Source organism: Scyliorhinus canicula, chromosome 1, assembly GCF_902713615.1.
Source record: "Scyliorhinus canicula chromosome 1, sScyCan1.1, whole genome shotgun sequence".
Lineage (NCBI taxonomy): Eukaryota > Metazoa > Chordata > Chondrichthyes > Carcharhiniformes > Scyliorhinidae > Scyliorhinus > Scyliorhinus canicula.
In genome coordinates, this window is record NC_052146.1 from 306302939 (window position 1) to 306319606 (window position 16668).

The 16668-nt window shown below is 46.8% G+C and overlaps 1 protein-coding gene across 1 annotated transcript; it reads left to right on the forward strand.

Annotated features, from left to right (window-relative positions):
* Window positions 1-1734: 1734 nt before the first annotated feature.
* Window positions 1735-9926, forward strand: oprm1 (opioid receptor, mu 1). Its single transcript, XM_038817049.1, has 3 exons — window positions 1735-2392; window positions 5089-5441; window positions 7792-9926. Exons 1-3 carry the CDS (start codon window positions 2118-2120, stop codon window positions 8322-8324), a joined length of 1161 nt encoding a protein of 386 aa, XP_038672977.1. The 5' UTR covers window positions 1735-2117; the 3' UTR covers window positions 8325-9926.
* Window positions 9927-16668: the final 6742 nt, after the last annotated feature.

The following is a 16668-nucleotide window of genomic DNA, read 5'->3' on the forward strand; positions in this document are numbered from 1 at the left end:
TTTTCTTACGCTGTCAACTTTTACTGCCTGTCACCAGCTCAGTGAGACAACATGGGATCCATGGGACAGTATGAGAATCCTCTTGTCTTCCTATGTAGCTTCAAATGGATAGCTTGGATTGCTTAATCTTGGTTTCGGACAATGCTCGGGACAACATCGAGGGCCAAAGGGTCTGTCCTGTGCTGTACTGTTCTATGTTCTACATTCAAAGTCTGGGAATGAGTCAGTCTGTCTCAGGTCAGAAAAAGGAGGTTCTATTTGGATCCTTTCGGATCAAACATGTTGCGACAGTTGTTTAACAAAGTCCAAGAACTTTATGACCATCTCACTGGACCCATTGGGTCAGGGACACATTTACAAGACTGAAAGATAAATCCTTGCACTTGAAAGGGGAAAAGCAAACAACGTTGCCAATCCATAGGAAGCTGCTGGGCGTGTAGGTAGAACACTGGGATTTGGGGATCAGTAAGCCTTCATTCAATGTCACCTGTGGCTCAATAGGCATCTGAATCAGAGGTTGTGGGTTCCGGTCGCCCTCCATCAGCGTGAACACATAATCTCGGCTGGCAGCCACCGTGTTACACTGCCAAAGTCTCTGCCTTTTCAATGCAACATTCAACCAAAGCTTTACCTGACCCCCTGCGGTGAACAGGAATGATCCTAAAGCCTATCTGAATAAGAGCAAAGTCTTGGTCAATATTTATTCCTTAACCAACATCACTAAACACAGCTGATTTGGGTCATCTCTCAGTGTTGTGTGTGGGATATTGCTATACACAAATTGGCTGATGTTTTTTCCAATATTGCAACAGTGACTACACATCATCTTGACTCCTTTGATTGTAAAACACTTTGGAACATCCCGAGATCCCTGAAATTTCATTAATTCTTCTTTAAACTCATGTGGGCTATGCACCCCGAAATATATGTACTGAGCGGCAAGTTGTGCCCCCCACAGTCCCCTATTCAGGTTTCTCTGGGTACACCGTTGGGCGGCACGGTAGCACGGTGGTTAACACTGTTGCTTCACAGCGCCAGGGTCCCGGGTTCAATTCCCGGCTTGGGTCACTGTCTGTGCGGAGTCTGCACGTTCTCCCCCTGCCTGCGTGGGTTTCCTCCGGGTGCTCCGGTTTCCTCCCACAAGTCCCGAAAGACGTGCTTGTTACGTGAATTGGACATTCTGAATTCTCCCTCTGTGTACCCGAACAGGCGCCAGAGTGTGGCGAAGAAGGGATTTTCACAGTAACTCCTTTGCAGTGTTAATGTAAGCCGACTTGAGACAATCATAAAGATTATAATAAAGATTATTACATACCCTGGCCACGAAATAGTCATTGAACAGGAGAATGCCTGGGCCAAAGGTGGACTGACCCTGTGTAACATAAGAAGACGGCACAGTCACACATTCGTGGAGGGGTTTCAACTGAAAATTCCTGCTAATTTTTACCAGTTGAATTACGCTCCCCTTCCCCAACCAATCCTTGAGGCACCCACTTTATAAAGGGCTACGTTAACGATGCACATTGGCACTGAGCTGTGAGTGTGGGCAGGACTATTCCGCAGCCACTGTCTTCCTTCCTGTTCTGCCTTTATAGTTAATGCAGTCAGTCGCTTTTCAATTGCTGTTTGTTTTTCAGATTCAGCCCGGGGTCTCTCTCTGCAGCCAGGACAGTGCAGTCCCACCCCTCTCCCCTACCCTCCCATTGCCCACCTTTACCTGGAGCCTGGGGAACAGGTGCTGGCTCCAACTGGCCAATCACAGGCCAGAGGAAAGGGGGCTGTTGACGTCACCCTCCCCAATAAAAGGACGAATGAGGAGCAGGAGAGGTTGAGCCAGCAGGCAATCCATCAACTGAGTGGCTGGAGCTGCCCAGGGAGCACAGTGCAGCTGAACAGCACTGGCCAACTGGTGTGTAAGAGAGGGGTGGGTGGGAGACCTTCCCTCCTGCACTGCCTGCTCCAGAACATTCATACATCCAGGAAAGCTCAGTCACTGAGCAGCAGGATACCTTGCACTTGTCTGTCCTCTGTGGGGGCTGCCTGTGGAAGTTTGCAATCGAAGTGCTCTTGCTTCAACCTCCGCTTTGTGTGTTTTTTTTAAAGGGACAAACATTGCAATGGATCTGCTCGCCCAGTCCTGCGTTGATGTGGCCGCCAACGGATCGCAACTCTGCCAGAGCACTTTGCCCAGTGCCAATCCCAGCCTGGGCTCCGGCAACTCATCCTCTCCCTGCCTGAACTCCACCTCGTACCCCTGCAACAGCACCGAGAGTAATCCTCTGACCAAGAACTTCTCTTCCATCGTTATCGCCATCATTATCACTGCCCTCTACTCCATCGTCTGTGTGCTGGGGCTGGTCGGCAACGTGCTGGTCATGTATGTGATTGTCAGGTAAGAGGCAGCTTAACTTGAAGCAAATGCATCCCTGTCTGTGTCTGTGTGTGTCTCTCTCTCTCTGTCTGTGTGTGTGTGTGTCTCTGTGTGTCTGTCTCTGTGTGTGTGTCTCTGTGTCAGTCTCTGTGTGTGTGTGTGTGTCTCTCTGTGTGTGTCTGTGTGTCTGTCTGTGTGTGTGTGTGTGTGTCTCTCTGTGTGTCTCTCTGTGTGTGTCTCTGTGTCTGTCTCTGTGTGTGTGTGTGTCTCTCTCTGTGTGTGTCTCTGTGTCTGTCTCTCTCTCTCTCTCTGTGTCTCTGTGTGTGTCTCTCTCTCTCTGTCTCTGTGTGTGTGTGTGTCTCTGTGTGTGTCTCTGTGTGTGTGTGTGTGTGTCTCTCTGTGTGTGTGTGTGTGTGTCTCTCTGTGTGTCTCTCTGTGTGTGTCTCTGTGTCTGTCTCTGTGTGTGTGTGTGTCTCTGTGTGTGTGTCTCTCTCTGTCTCTGTGTGTGTGTGTCTCTGTGTCTGTCTCTGTGTGTGTGTGTGTGTGTCTCTCTGTGTGTCTCTGTGTGTGTGTGTGTGTCTCTCTCTCTTCTCAGCCCTCTTCCCTGCACAGAGCCACATTGGCCCGAGTGGAAGAGCTTCTCCCCCGCCGGCCTCTCAACTTCATTGACATCGCGGGTGTCAGTGTTCTTGTTTACACACAAGACAGTGAGCACAACCGCTAGAATGATTGTCCTTGCAGCTTTTGCGAATGATGTGTATTCAATGTTGGTGCATCGATTAGAAACCAGAATAGAAATTGCAAACAATGCTGCAGGACTGAATTAACGTTCATATTTACATCTTTCGTGATTGGTGGCATGTTAATGAATTAATATCTGTGTTCAATATTACATCTGTGCATTTATGGGGTGGGACTGGTTTGCAGGTTGTGTTAGACACTCACGTAGCGCCATCTAGCCGACACATCCGGCAGTGCAGACTGGAAGGGCAGACAGAATGCAGAGCCCCTTTTCAAATCATACTGTCTTATTCTACATATCATTTAATCACACTGGCAATTGCCATTGGCAATGGCAACAATCTCTGTAATTTCAGCACGCTATAATCAACCCCCCACCATATCCAGTGGTGGCATTCTAGTGGTATGATTGCACCGTGACATGTTTACATAGAAACTCAGACTTGGCTCCTTTCAACCAATTGCACTCCCAAACCTCACGTGGCCAGACTGCATACCACAGCACTGAGGACTGAAGGAAGGTGGCTGGGGAACACAACCTCAAGCTATGGAAAGATTTGAAAGACTTGCTTGTAATGTTCTCACTCTCTATTCTCAGGTAATAATGGGGCTTTTGCAATAAACCCCCTCCCCCCACCAGCACGCACATACACACACCATTATTTCTTCAAGATATTCCTTGACTCTTTAACTGAAAATCTATCATGTAACCTATGACATTTGATGTGATACTACATCCGTGCTAGATAGGGGCTGGTTCAGCACACTGGGCTAAATCGCTGGCTTTTAAAGCAGACCAAGGCAGGCCAGCAGCACGGTTCAATTCCCGTAACAGCCTCCCCGGACAGGCGCCGGAATGTGGTGACTAGGGGCTTTTCACAGTAACTTCATTGAAGCCTACTTGTGACAATAAGCCATTTTCATTCATAATGTAGAGACAGCTTTACTTGGTTTAATCCCAGCAAACACAGGACAAGTTACAGGGTTAAATTTGGATTTGATTTCATTTATTCTCACATGCACCAATGTACAGTGAAAAGTATTATTCTGTAGACAGTCCAGACAGATCGTTCCGTACATGAGAAAACAAAGGCTACACACTTTTTTGACTGCCCCCCCCCCCCCCCCCCCATAACCCTTCACTTACTTTTCAATTACAAATGTGTCCAACTCAGCCTGTCCTGGGAGTGTTTGATGGGGACAGTGTAGAGGGAGCTTCACTCTGTATCTAACCCCGTGCTGTACCTGTCCTGGGAGTGTTTGATGGGGACAGTGTTGAGGGAGCTTTACTCTGTATCTAACCCCGTGCTGTACCTGTCCTGGGAGTGTTTGATGGGGACAGTGTAGAGGGAGCTTCACTCTGTATCTAACCCCATGCTGTACCTGTCCTCGGAGTGTTTGATGGGGACACTGTCGAGGTAGCTTTACTCTGTCTCTAACCCCATGCTGTACCTGTCCTGGGAGTGTTTGATCGACAGTGTTGAGGGAGCTTTACTCTGTATCTAACCCCATGCTGTACCTGTCCTGGGAGTGTTTGATGGGGACAGTGTAGAGGGAGCTTTACTCTGTCTCTAACCCCGTGCTGTACCTGTCCTGGGAGTGTTTGATGATGGCAGTGTAGAGAGCATTTCACTCTGTATCTAATTCCGTGCTGTAATGTTCTGGAAATGTTTGATGGGGACAGTGTAGAGAGATTCACTCTGTATTTAACCCTGTACAGAGCTTTACACTATTTAACCCACTCTTTACCTGTCCTGAGAATATTTGATGGGGCAGAGTGTGGTGAACTTTATTCTGCATCTAACCCCAGCTGTGAATGACTGAAAGTGCCCAGCCATTGAGGGAGACAGGCGAGTAGGAGGAGGAGTATATGAACATGTATAATTCTGACCGTTCGCAGTCATCAGCAAAGTCCAAGGAATCTCCTGTCACTCTCTATGCTGATCTATCCATGTTTCCCCTCCCTCGATTTTCAGATACACCAAAATGAAAACAGCCACCAACATCTACATATTCAACCTTGCTCTGGCTGATGCCTTGGCCACCAGCACACTGCCTTTCCAAAGTGTCAACTACTTGATGGGAACCTGGCCCTTTGGGAAGCCGCTGTGCAAAGTGATCATGTCCATTGACTACTACAACATGTTCACCAGCATATTCACCCTCACCACCATGAGCATGGACCGCTACATTGCAGTTTGCCACCCGGTCAAGGCTTTGGATTTCCGGACACCACGCAATGCCAAGATCGTCAATGTCTGCATCTGGATCCTGTCCTCAGCCATTGGACTGCCCGTGATGATAATGGCAACTACCAGGTTCGACAATAGTAAGTACCACGCAGTAGGTACAGCATTGTTTCCACTCTCCTTGAGGTGAGAACGTGCACTTTTATCCAAAAAACATCATAAAGAGGGCCTGAGATAAATGTGCAATGCATAAAGGTTAGGTGGGGTTCCTGGGTTACAGGGATAGGGTGGAGGTGTGGGCTTAAGTAGGGTGCTCTTGCCAAGGGCCAAATGGCCTCCTTCTGCACTGTAAATTCGATGATTCTATTAAATCTTCCTCTTTAGCAAATCTCTACTGATGTTTGATAAGAAATGGACGGCACGGTAGCGCAATGGTTAGCACTGTTGCTTCACAGCGCCAGGGTTCCAGGTTCAGTTTCCGCTTGGGTCATTATCTGTGCAGAGTCTGCACGTTCTCCCCGTGTCTGCGTGGGTTTCCTCCGGGTGCTCCGGTTTCCTCCCACGTGTCCCGAAAGACGTGCTGTTGGGTGAAATGGATATTCTGAATTCTGCCTCTGAAAAATGAAATGAAAATCGCTTATTGTCACGCGTAGGCTTCACTGAAGTTACTGTGAAAAGCCCCTAGTCGCCACATTCCGGCGCCTGTCTGGGGAGGCTGGTACGGGAATCGAACCGTGCTGCTGCCCTGCTTGGTCTGCTTTAAAAGCCAGCGATTTAGCCCAGTGAGCTAAACCAGCCCCAACCTCTGTGTACCCGAACAGGCGCCGGAGTGTGGCGACTAGGGGATTCTCACAGTAACTTCATTGCCTCCTTGTGGCAATAAAGATTTATTATTAATATTATTATTAAATCTGAACGTGTTGACTGGAATGGCCCCGTGTCATCCAACAACATGGACCCCTTTTGATTTCAATCTCAATCCCAACCATCACACCTCACCCTCCTCCATCCACCTGAGCCACTCCCACCACCACTCGTTCCTATCTCCAGAAGCAGATCTGGAATGAGTTCATGTCTATTGGGTTGAATGGCCTCAGTGTTCATTTCATGATTTAAGGGACAGGGCAAAAGTGTTATTCTGGAAAATAATCTGATATTACCCAGATTGAATCAGCAGCTGGTATTCTTGTTGAGGAACTTTAACAAAACGTAAACATAGAGGCAATCCGATTGAGGTTTATAAGGTTGTGTATTTAAGTTGACAGTTTGTTGTAATGATATGTGTAGGGGGCTGACAGGGTCGGGGAAGTTGTAGAAATGAAGGTAATAGGGTAGGTGGGGGCTTCATGGTATGTTCTGTGCTGTACTGTTCTATGTTCTATGTCACTGGACGAGTAACCCAGAGACCGGGGACAAAAATCTGGGGACCTGGGTTCAAATCCCGCCATGGCAGATGGTAAAATTTGTATTCAATTTTTTAAAAATCTGGAATTAAAAGGCCAGTGATAGGGCAGCACGGAGGCGCAGTGATTGGCATTGCTGCCTCACGGCGCTGAGGTCCCAGGGTTCGATCCTGGCTCTGGGTCACTGTCCGTGTGGAGTTTGCGCATTCTCCCTGTGTTTGCGTGGGTTTCGCCTCCACGGTCCAGAGGTGTGCAGGGTAGGTGGATTGGCCATGCTAATTTGCCCCTTAATTGGAAAAGAGGAATTGGGTACTCTAAATTTTTTTTTAAAGGTCTAGTGATGACCGTGAAATCATCGTCGATTGTCAATAAAAACCCATTGGGTTCACTGATGTCCATGAGGGAAGGAAATCTGCCATGCTTACCTGGTCTGGCCTATACGTGACTCCAGATCCACGGCAACGTTTTTGACCCTCTAAAATGGAGGGCTGCTAGGGATGGGTAACAAATACTGGCCCAGCCAGTGACACCGCACCCCGTAAAAGTATATATTTTTAAAAGCTTGAAGTTCAATGTCAGAAGGTGACCTTTTTTTTCAAAGAATAATGAACCCCTGGAACAGGCTGACAACTCATGCAGTTGATGCTCATTTGCTGAATTCCTTTAGCTGAGAACAGGGCTCATTTCTGGTTGGACCTACAAGGCCCCAGTGAGCTCCTGGACTAATGCCAACTGACTTGAGGTTATGAGACACATTTTCCAGACATGTTTCCCCCAGAATTGGTCGGTGAATTGGCCACGCTAAATTGCCCCTTAGTTTTTAAAAAATGTTTCCCCCCCCCAGAATTGACCTGTGCGATGAACTAGTTTTCTGTCTCTCCCAGGACATCACATGGTTCTGGGTAGGATTTTCAGTTAATATATTATGATGTAAAGGCTTTGCAATGAAGCAAAGGGAATTCTGCTGTCCCTCATTGGTAGTGTGTTTGTCTGCAAGTCTTTTTAATGCCAAGTTAATGCTATTTAACTATCTCCTGTTTTGAACTATTTCTAACAATCTACTATTTTACCCTGTTCACCCTTCCAGGTTTAGGAATAACCGATTGCACATTGAAATTCCCACACCCTTCCTGGTACTGGGACAACCTCCTGAGAATCTGTGTCTTCATTTTTGCCTTTGTTATGCCAGTCTTGATCATCACGGTGTGCTATGGCCTGATGATCCTACGTCTAAAGAGTGTCCGGATGCTCTCCGGTTCGAAGGAGAAGGACCGGAACCTCCGGCGCATCACCAGGATGGTCCTCGTGGTCGTGGCCGTATTCATCGTCTGCTGGACGCCCATCCACATCTATGTCATCCTCAGGGCCCTGGTGAAGATCCCATCCACCCTCTTTGCAGCAGTGGCCTGGCACTTCTGCATAGCCCTGGGCTACACCAACAGTTGCCTCAACCCTGTCCTCTACGCCTTCCTGGACGAGAACTTCAAACGATGTTTCCGGGAGTTCTGCTTGCCCACTTCCTCGGCCATTCAGTATCAGGGCTCCAACCGGGTTCGAAACCACACCCGGGAGCACCCATCCACCATCAACACGGCCGACAGGACTAATCACCAGGTATGACTAGGCGTGCAGATGTCCCTGGAGCCTCAGTCGCACCAGGGAGAGGACCTCAACTCTGAACTCACACAAATCACAACGGGACTCTAACTGGGGCAAGAGAGCCACCAGGACAATTGAGCCACTGCCCAACATTCGGTCGATGTCAGGACTGGCAGTCGTTACTCATCAATTTATTAAGAATAGCTTAGAGCTGGGAGTCTCAAAGTCCAAACCTTCTTCTTATTTATCCCCCCCCCCCCCCCACCCTCTCCAAATTTTCTCCCTTTTGTTTCCTCTGCTGGTGGCAATTCAGACTGGGTGTGGATCCAGGTTCAGTGGTATCCCTTCCCTGTACCTCACCCAAGTGTCTGACGTTTGTACGCCAGCAAGTATCGATAACCTATTCAACTGCCTACTGGATATCTCTCAGAAACATGAACCCTGGCTTTTAACCTCCTCCATTACAGAGTCTGAGGTAAACGATGGAATCCCCGTTGTAGATCCGTCGCTTGAGCTCAGTTGACTCAGCAAAGTTCATGAGAGCTACATCCAGGAGATCTTTCCAACCCTGTGTTGAGCTCAGTACCACCGCACATACATTCATATTTTCTATATGACCGGACAAATAGAAAAGCGTGGCTTTTAACAATCATGACCTTTATCTATCTCTGTTGTTTAATCGTCCCGTCAGTCCACAATTGAGTACTCCCATATTTTGGACCCTTACTCAACAGGAAGTTCCTTCACCATTTTCAGGCCGTGGATTAAGGAATGAAAATGCAAGTCTCCAAGGATAGTATTTATCTCGGATTTTCAGCATGCTATGCCAACTAAGTATTTGGACTCTGAGTGGAATATAACAGAACAGGGGTAAAGTCCTCAATTTTTATTTGATAATAGTGAAAGGCCTTTAGCCTCAACATTTGCTGCAAGGCTGGCAGTTGAATTATATAACTGGAGCTTTCCTGCTGATGTAACCTCTGTATCCAATGAGTGATATATGTGACTGCAACAGGTCGGATCGCTTGGCTGGGTAGAGTGAACAGATCCCATCCACGGTGAGTGCAGAGGGATCAGAGTTGGCCTCAATGCCCCCAAGGATTTGATGGAAAAGAGAGGGCAGGAGGCTCCGTATTCTCAATGGGAAATGTTTGAAGGTGGGACTGGGCTCAACCGTGCCCATTCCCCATCACTGCCGCCTGCACAGTCGAATAGTTTTCCGGCACTCGCTGTCATGGTTTGCCCATAAATCACATGAGAGGCTGAGCGGAAATGAACCACTGCCAGTGCTCAACACATTTGGAAAAGGAGAGGGCATTTGGAAAGATAGGGGAGCTCAACTCTTTGTGACACAGAGTGGGGCTTCTCATAACTGTTGAAATCATCTGCATCCATCTCTTGAGAGACTTTCATTGCTGGCGCTTACCCCTGTAAAATAAATAGGCCAGTGACTGCATTCAAAACAGTGCACAAGACATTATTGCAGAAACACATTAAGGAAATTAAAAAAGAAATTTCACGAGAGGATAGAGGTTATTATATTGCATACATTACATTAAACAATATTATGTTGTTTGTTTTGTTCATTATTAAATTTCATTCATCTTTTTTTCTGTAACTCAATCCCAACACATCCGAACTTTAATTTATTTCTCTCCAATTGTTGCTCACAATCTCTTTCGAAGATAACGCCTTTGGTTTTACACTGTTGTTTGCCTTGATCCTGCTTTCGCTTTATACCTCTTGCAGTTCAGTTTTAATGCTCCCATCTAGCAACTTTCCTCTCAATGTTCTGGTCTCTCAAAATCCCACCCACAAGCCTTGCTTTTTGGAGACCCTCACCTGCGATCAGCTGTTCCACTGCTGATGCTACCCGCTCACCTGGTTGCCGCTGTGCTCTTGCGTCACCCTGCCATCGCATTCTCACGTAACAAGGATAATTGACTGCGAAGGATTGCGAAAAGGCCGTTCTGCCTCGAGAGTTGTTCCATGGCTCAGCAACTGTGCGGCCTTAATATCCGTTTGACGGACTTCTTGTCGTCAGACTGACTCGAAACCAACACAAAACCCCGTCAATAACAGTGCCTTACAATGGAATCTGACACCACAAAGTCACAAGAAATTAATTTTGGCCTGGTATTTAAGAAAATAGAGGGAATGGAGAACTTAAAATACTTGTAGATACTAGAAATCAGAAATAGGAAGTGCCAGAAACACTGAGCGAAATGGCGGCAATGTTTCAGGTTTCTGAGCTGGAAATATTTTTTTAAAATAAATTTAGAGTACCCAATTCTTTTTTTCCAATTAAGGGGCAATTTTAGCATGGCCAATCTAGCCTGCAAATCTTTGGGTTGTGGGGGTGAGACCCACACAAACACGGGGAGAATGTGCAAATTCCACACAGACAGTGACCCAGAGCCGGGACCGAACCCGGGTCCTCAGCGGCGTGAGACAGCAGTGCTAACCACTGCGTCACCGTGCCACCTGGAATTATTATCAGTTTAGAATAAGAGGGAGCAGGAGGCAGTTGCCAAAGAAAGAAATGTGTATTTTGAAAGCAAGTTGTAGTGAACACAGGAGCAACGATAGCTGGCAAGAAAAATCCAATTTAAAAGCTCCAATTCTGATAGGAGGTCATCTTTCCCAAATTGTTAACTCCACCTTCCTCCCTCCACAGTCAAGCAGGTTAGGTCAGTCCCATGTGAATTTGTCCCATTTTGGAAGGAAGGATCAAAAAGAAGCTTATTATCTAAATGGTGAGAGATTGCTGGGGTGCAGAGGGATCTGGGTGACCCAGTGCATGAATCAGTAAAGGTTGGTATGCAGGTGCAGCAAGTAATTCGGAAAGCGAATCGAATTTTATCATTTATTGCAAGGGGAACTAAATATAAAAGTAGGAAGGTTATGCTTCAGTTTGACAGGGCTTTGATGAAACAACATCTGGAGTATTGTGTACAGTGTTGGCCTCCGTGTTCAAAGAAGGAGGTAAATGCATCGAAAGCAGTTCAGAGAAGGTTGGCAAGACTAATACGTGTGTGGGTGTGATATGAGGGAAAGTTGGACAGGCTTTGCTTGTACCCACTGGAGCTGACCTGATTGAAACAGATACCATCCTGAGGGTATTGACAGAGTGGATGTGGAGAGGATGTTTCCTCTTGTGGGAGAATCTAGGTCACTGTTGAAAAATAAGGGGCCACCCATTTAAATCAGAGATTAGGAAAAATTATTCCTCCCTTTGGAACTCTGTTCCTCAAAAGGCAATTGAAGCATAATGTTTGAATATTTTAGAGGCAGAGTTAGACAGATTCTTGATTCACAAGGGAGTGACAGGTTATCGGGAATAGCAGGAATGTGGAGTTATGTTTAAAATTAGATCTGTCATGATTTTATTGAATGGCGGAGCAGGTTAAAGGGCCTGAGTGGCCTCCTCCTGCTCCTATTTCATATCTTCATATTGAATGGCAGAGTACAAAAGTGCATCTGGCTTTCCAAGGAAGCAGCTGTTACCCAGGCCATGGTGACAGAGGAGAAAACGCAGGTTTGTACTGTCTGTAAGTGTGGTGGAGGCAGATTCACACAGCGAGTGGTTAGGGTCTGGAAAGTACTGTCTGAGAGTGTGGTGGAGGCAGATTCACACAGCGAGTGGTTAGGGTCCGGAATGCACTGTCTGTGAGTGTGGTGGAGGCAGATTCACACAGTGAGTGGTTAGGGTCCGGAATGCACTGTCTGAGAGTGTGGTGGAGGTAGATTCACACAGTGAGTGGTTAGGATCTGGAATGTACTGTCTGAGAGTGTGGTGGAGACAGATTCACACAGCGAGTGGTTAGGATCTGGAATGTACTGTCAGAGAGTGTGGTGGAGACAGATTCACACAGCGAGTGGTTAGGATCTGGAATACACTGTCTGAGAGTGTGGTGGAGGCAGATTCACACAGCGAGTGGTTAGGATCTGGAATGTACTGTCTGAGAGTGTGGTGGAGACAGATTCACACAGCGAGTGGTTAGGATCTGGAATGTTCTGTTTGAGAGTGTGGTGGAGGCAGATTCACACAGTGAGTGGTTAGGATCTGGAATGTACTGTCTGTGAGTGTGTTGGAGACAGATTCACACAGTGAGTGGTTAGGATCCGGAATGTACTGTCTGAGAATGTGGTGGAGGCAGATTCACACAGCAAGTGGTTAGGATCTGGAATGTACTGTCTGAGAATGTGGTGGAGGCAGATTCACACAGCGAGTGGTTAGGATCTGGAATACACTGTCTGAGAGTGTGGTGGAGGCAGATTCATACAGCGAGTGGTTAGGATGCGGAATGTACTGTCTGAGAGTGTGGTGGAGGCAGATTCATACAGCGAATGGTTAGGATCTGGAATGTTCCGTCTGAGTGTGGTGGAGTCAGATTCACACAGCGAGTGGTTAGGGTCTGGAAAGTACTGTCTGTGAGTGTGGTGGAGGCAGATTCACACAGCGAGTGGTTAGGATGTGGAATGCACTGTCTGTGAGTGTGGTGGAGGCAGATTCACGCAGCGAGTGGTTAGAATCTGGAATGTGCTGTCTGAGTGGTTAGGATGTGGAATGCACTGTCTGAGAGTGTGAAGGAGACAGATTCACACAGCGAGTGGTTAGGATGTGGAATGCACTGTCAGTTTGGTGGAGGCCGGTTCAATCATGCTTTTAAAAGAGAATTAGATTGGTAAATCTCAAGTAGATTTTCAGCTCCGGGGAAAAGACAGAAAAGTGGGAGCAGATGAGCTGCTCTCCCAGGGAGCTGACAGAGACACAACAGGCCAAATTGTCTCATTCTGTGCTTGTATTCTATCATTGCATTATCTGATTCATTGAGACTGTCTCTCTGGGGTGTACTGGCGACAGTCTGCATTATACAAAGTGTATTATTCTGTAACATATTCACTTGGTACAGCTTGAGGTCGGGTTTTGGCTGACTGACAGCACATGTGGGCAGAAGCTGGGTTTATGGATTGTCAATGAGACAGGTCGGCACAGTTTGGGTGATAGCGAAGGTCACTGATTCTGATTGGATATGTTCCTGGGCATTTCCTTGCATGAAACTTCCTGCCTCCAAATGCCCCGCCCCCTTCACCCACACGTCTGACCTCAGACACACAGCCTTCTCATGGCAACCTTTAGTTGCTGGAGACTCCCGGACATTTTGGATTCCTGCACCCATTTTATAACCCACCCAATTTGAATCTCCATTGAGGTGAATCTGACCCAAACCCATCTGCTTCCTGCTCTGTCGGTCAGGTTAGAATTACTCCGTGAAAGTTGGCAAAATGGTGAAGGGCAGTTCTCTGATCATCTGTTTAATTTCATAATCACTGTGGGCCCCACCAACGTGATCCACACAATGATGGCTGTCTCTCTCTCTCTCTCTCTTCCCCCCCCCCCCCCCCCCCTCCTTCACAAATAAATCCACTGAGAGGAAGAATGGAAAGGTGTGGGGAAGAGTTGTGACTGGACAAGATTATCCTTTTGATTGGTGTTGGTGGACAGTGTGGGGAGTGTGGTGTTCTTTGTGATTCTGTTATCAGGATGGATGTTGTGGTGTTTACAAAGACCACAGAAGCTAAGTTCATTATAAAGCTAACTTTTATTTACACTGCTTATATAAGGTCGACCACTTACTCCTATAGTAAACAATAATCTAGTAATCTACAATCTACGCTCTACTGATAATAGTCTCTACACTCTATCTATAACTGCACTCAACACTCTCTGCTTCTCTCCAGCCTTCTCCCAGAAGCCTGAGAGTCAGTGCATTATATAGTTCTGCATCTAGCTCCATCTAGTGGTTGATTAAATGACATTAACCCTTTGTATTCTGAACATTTCACATAATGTCTAAGGGAACAGGCAGGAAATGACACCAGAATGATTCAGATGGAGATAGAACATAGAACAGTACAGCACAGAACAGGCCCTTCGGCCCTCAATGTTGTGCCGAGCCATGATCACCCTACTCAAACCCACGTATCCACCCTATACCCGTAAACCAACAACCCCCCCCCCCCTTAACCTTACTTTTTATTAGGACACTACGGGCAATTTAGCATGGCCAATCCACCTAACCCGCACATCTTTGGACTGTGGGAGGAAACCGGAGCACCCGGAGGAAACCCATGCACACAGGGGGAGGACGTGCAGACTCCACACAGACAGTGACCCAGCCGGGAATCGAACCTGGGACCCTGGAGCTGTGAAGCATTTATGCTAACCACCATGCTACCCTGCTGCCCTAATAAGATAAATAAGAATTTGCAAGAAGAAAAATAAAAACAGATTTAAAGGATTGTCATGGACCAGGACTTTATCTCCCTGCCAGGGAGTGTCTCCCTTTGGCGGATGCAGCAAGCCACTTAAATCACTGTTCAGTTCGACGGGACTGGAATACCCCAATGTTTGGGAGGGGCCTTTAAAATCTCTGGCCACATTCTGCACACGGAAAAACCGAGGTCCATCGAATTTACCATCTCTCATCCTGGCTTATGATTCAAAGATAATGGACTTGTTGTCTAAACATTCTAATCTCTATCATTGAGTCTACAACAGACCCAGACATGAGGTGAGGGAAAGAACCCAGTTGTGGAGAGCTTTGGGAACAATATTCCAAATCCACAGCCCCTCCCAAGGTGCACTACAATCTCTGCACGTTCTATCTCAAACCACTCGTCTACTGTGACCCAAAATTTAGTTTTCTGACAGATATTGATTTGAATTAATCAATCATCTCTGCTTCCGCCATCTCCCTATTCTTCCACAGATTGATCGCTCACACAAGAAGCGTGGTAGAATATTTCGCAACCAGAGATAATTTTACCACAAGAGGAAATGCTGGAAAATCTCAGCAGGTCTGGCAGCATCTGTAGCAGGAGAAAAGAGCTAATGTTTCGAGTCCAGGTGACCCTTTGTCAAAGCTAACAGACAGAGAAAGTGGGAAATATTTATACTGTGGAGTGAGAATGAAAGATGAGTCATAGCCATAGAAACCCAGGGAAACCGGGTGCTAATGGCCACAGCAATGAAGCGAAAGAGCACTAATGACAGTCCCCAGAGAGAACAAAAGATGTGAAAGGCCAAACAGCACAGAAACTAACATCAGAGGGTAAACTGTGACAGATGTAGATGTGGGGGGAGGGGAAAGGGGAAGCAAAGGGGAGAAAAGGTAAGGAAAGGGGGATAAGATGCGGGGATAAATATATATAAAGAAAGACAAGAAAGAAGTGGTAAAAGACAGTTAAAATGAAATGGGATGAACACAAATAGGTCAAGGTGGGGTAGAGCTAATCATCTGAAGTTGCTGAATTCGATGTTGAGACTGGAAGGCTGTAGCGTGCATAAATGGAAGATGAGATGTTGTTCCTCCAGTTTGCGTTGAGCTTCACTGGAACGTTGCAGCAGGCCAAGGACAGACATGTGGGCATGGGAGCAGGGTCTTGTGTTAAAATGGCAAGCAACAGGAAGGTCAGGGTCCTGAATCCGAACAGACCGAAGATGCTCAGCTAAGCGATCACCCAGTCTGCGTTTGGTCTCTCCGATATGGAGGAGACCACATTGGGAGCAGCGAATGCAATAGACCAGATTGAACGAGATAATTTGAACACAACTTGCTTGGCAAGAAGCTAAAGAGATGGGATCAGTTACCCGGTGCTTGCTTTCCATTGGGGCCAGTTTACCCAAGTGATGATTTTGCCTCAGATTGGGTGCATCAAAAGTTGACCAGGTTGATTGCTGAGGTGCGATGGCTGTCCTTTGAGGAGAGATTGAGCAGAATGGGCCTATACTCACTGGAGTTGAAAAGAATGGGAGCTGACCCCATTGAAGCTTACAACACACTAAGAGTGGTTGGCAGGAAGTGACGAGAGACTGTCTCTTCCTGGCTGGAGAGGTTGGAATGAGGGAACATGGTGTCAGGATAAGAGGTCTGTTACTTAGGAATGAGATGAGGGAAAATTTCTTCACTCAGGGGATTTTGAAACTTAGAAATTCTCTTCCCCAGAGAGTGGAATTTCAGTTGCTGAGTATATTGAAGGCTGAAATCAATAGGCTTTTGGTAAGTAGGGGAAAGCGATATGGGGAGATGGAGTTAAGGCAGATATTCCCCATGATCTTATTGAATGTCGGAGTAGGTTTGAGGGGCTTCTGATGCCTTTGTTATATCAGCTGATAGTTAAGTGATGTGCACACATTGTCACTTCACAAGTTAAAGGTTCAGTGATATCAATATTTACATTTTTAATACTGTAGTCCACTTTGTGTCACTGAGGAATCCTGACTTTATTTGATCATTAAAAAAAAGAAAGAAAGTTCTAGAAATACTCAGCAGGTCTATCAGTGCCGGAATTGAGAAAA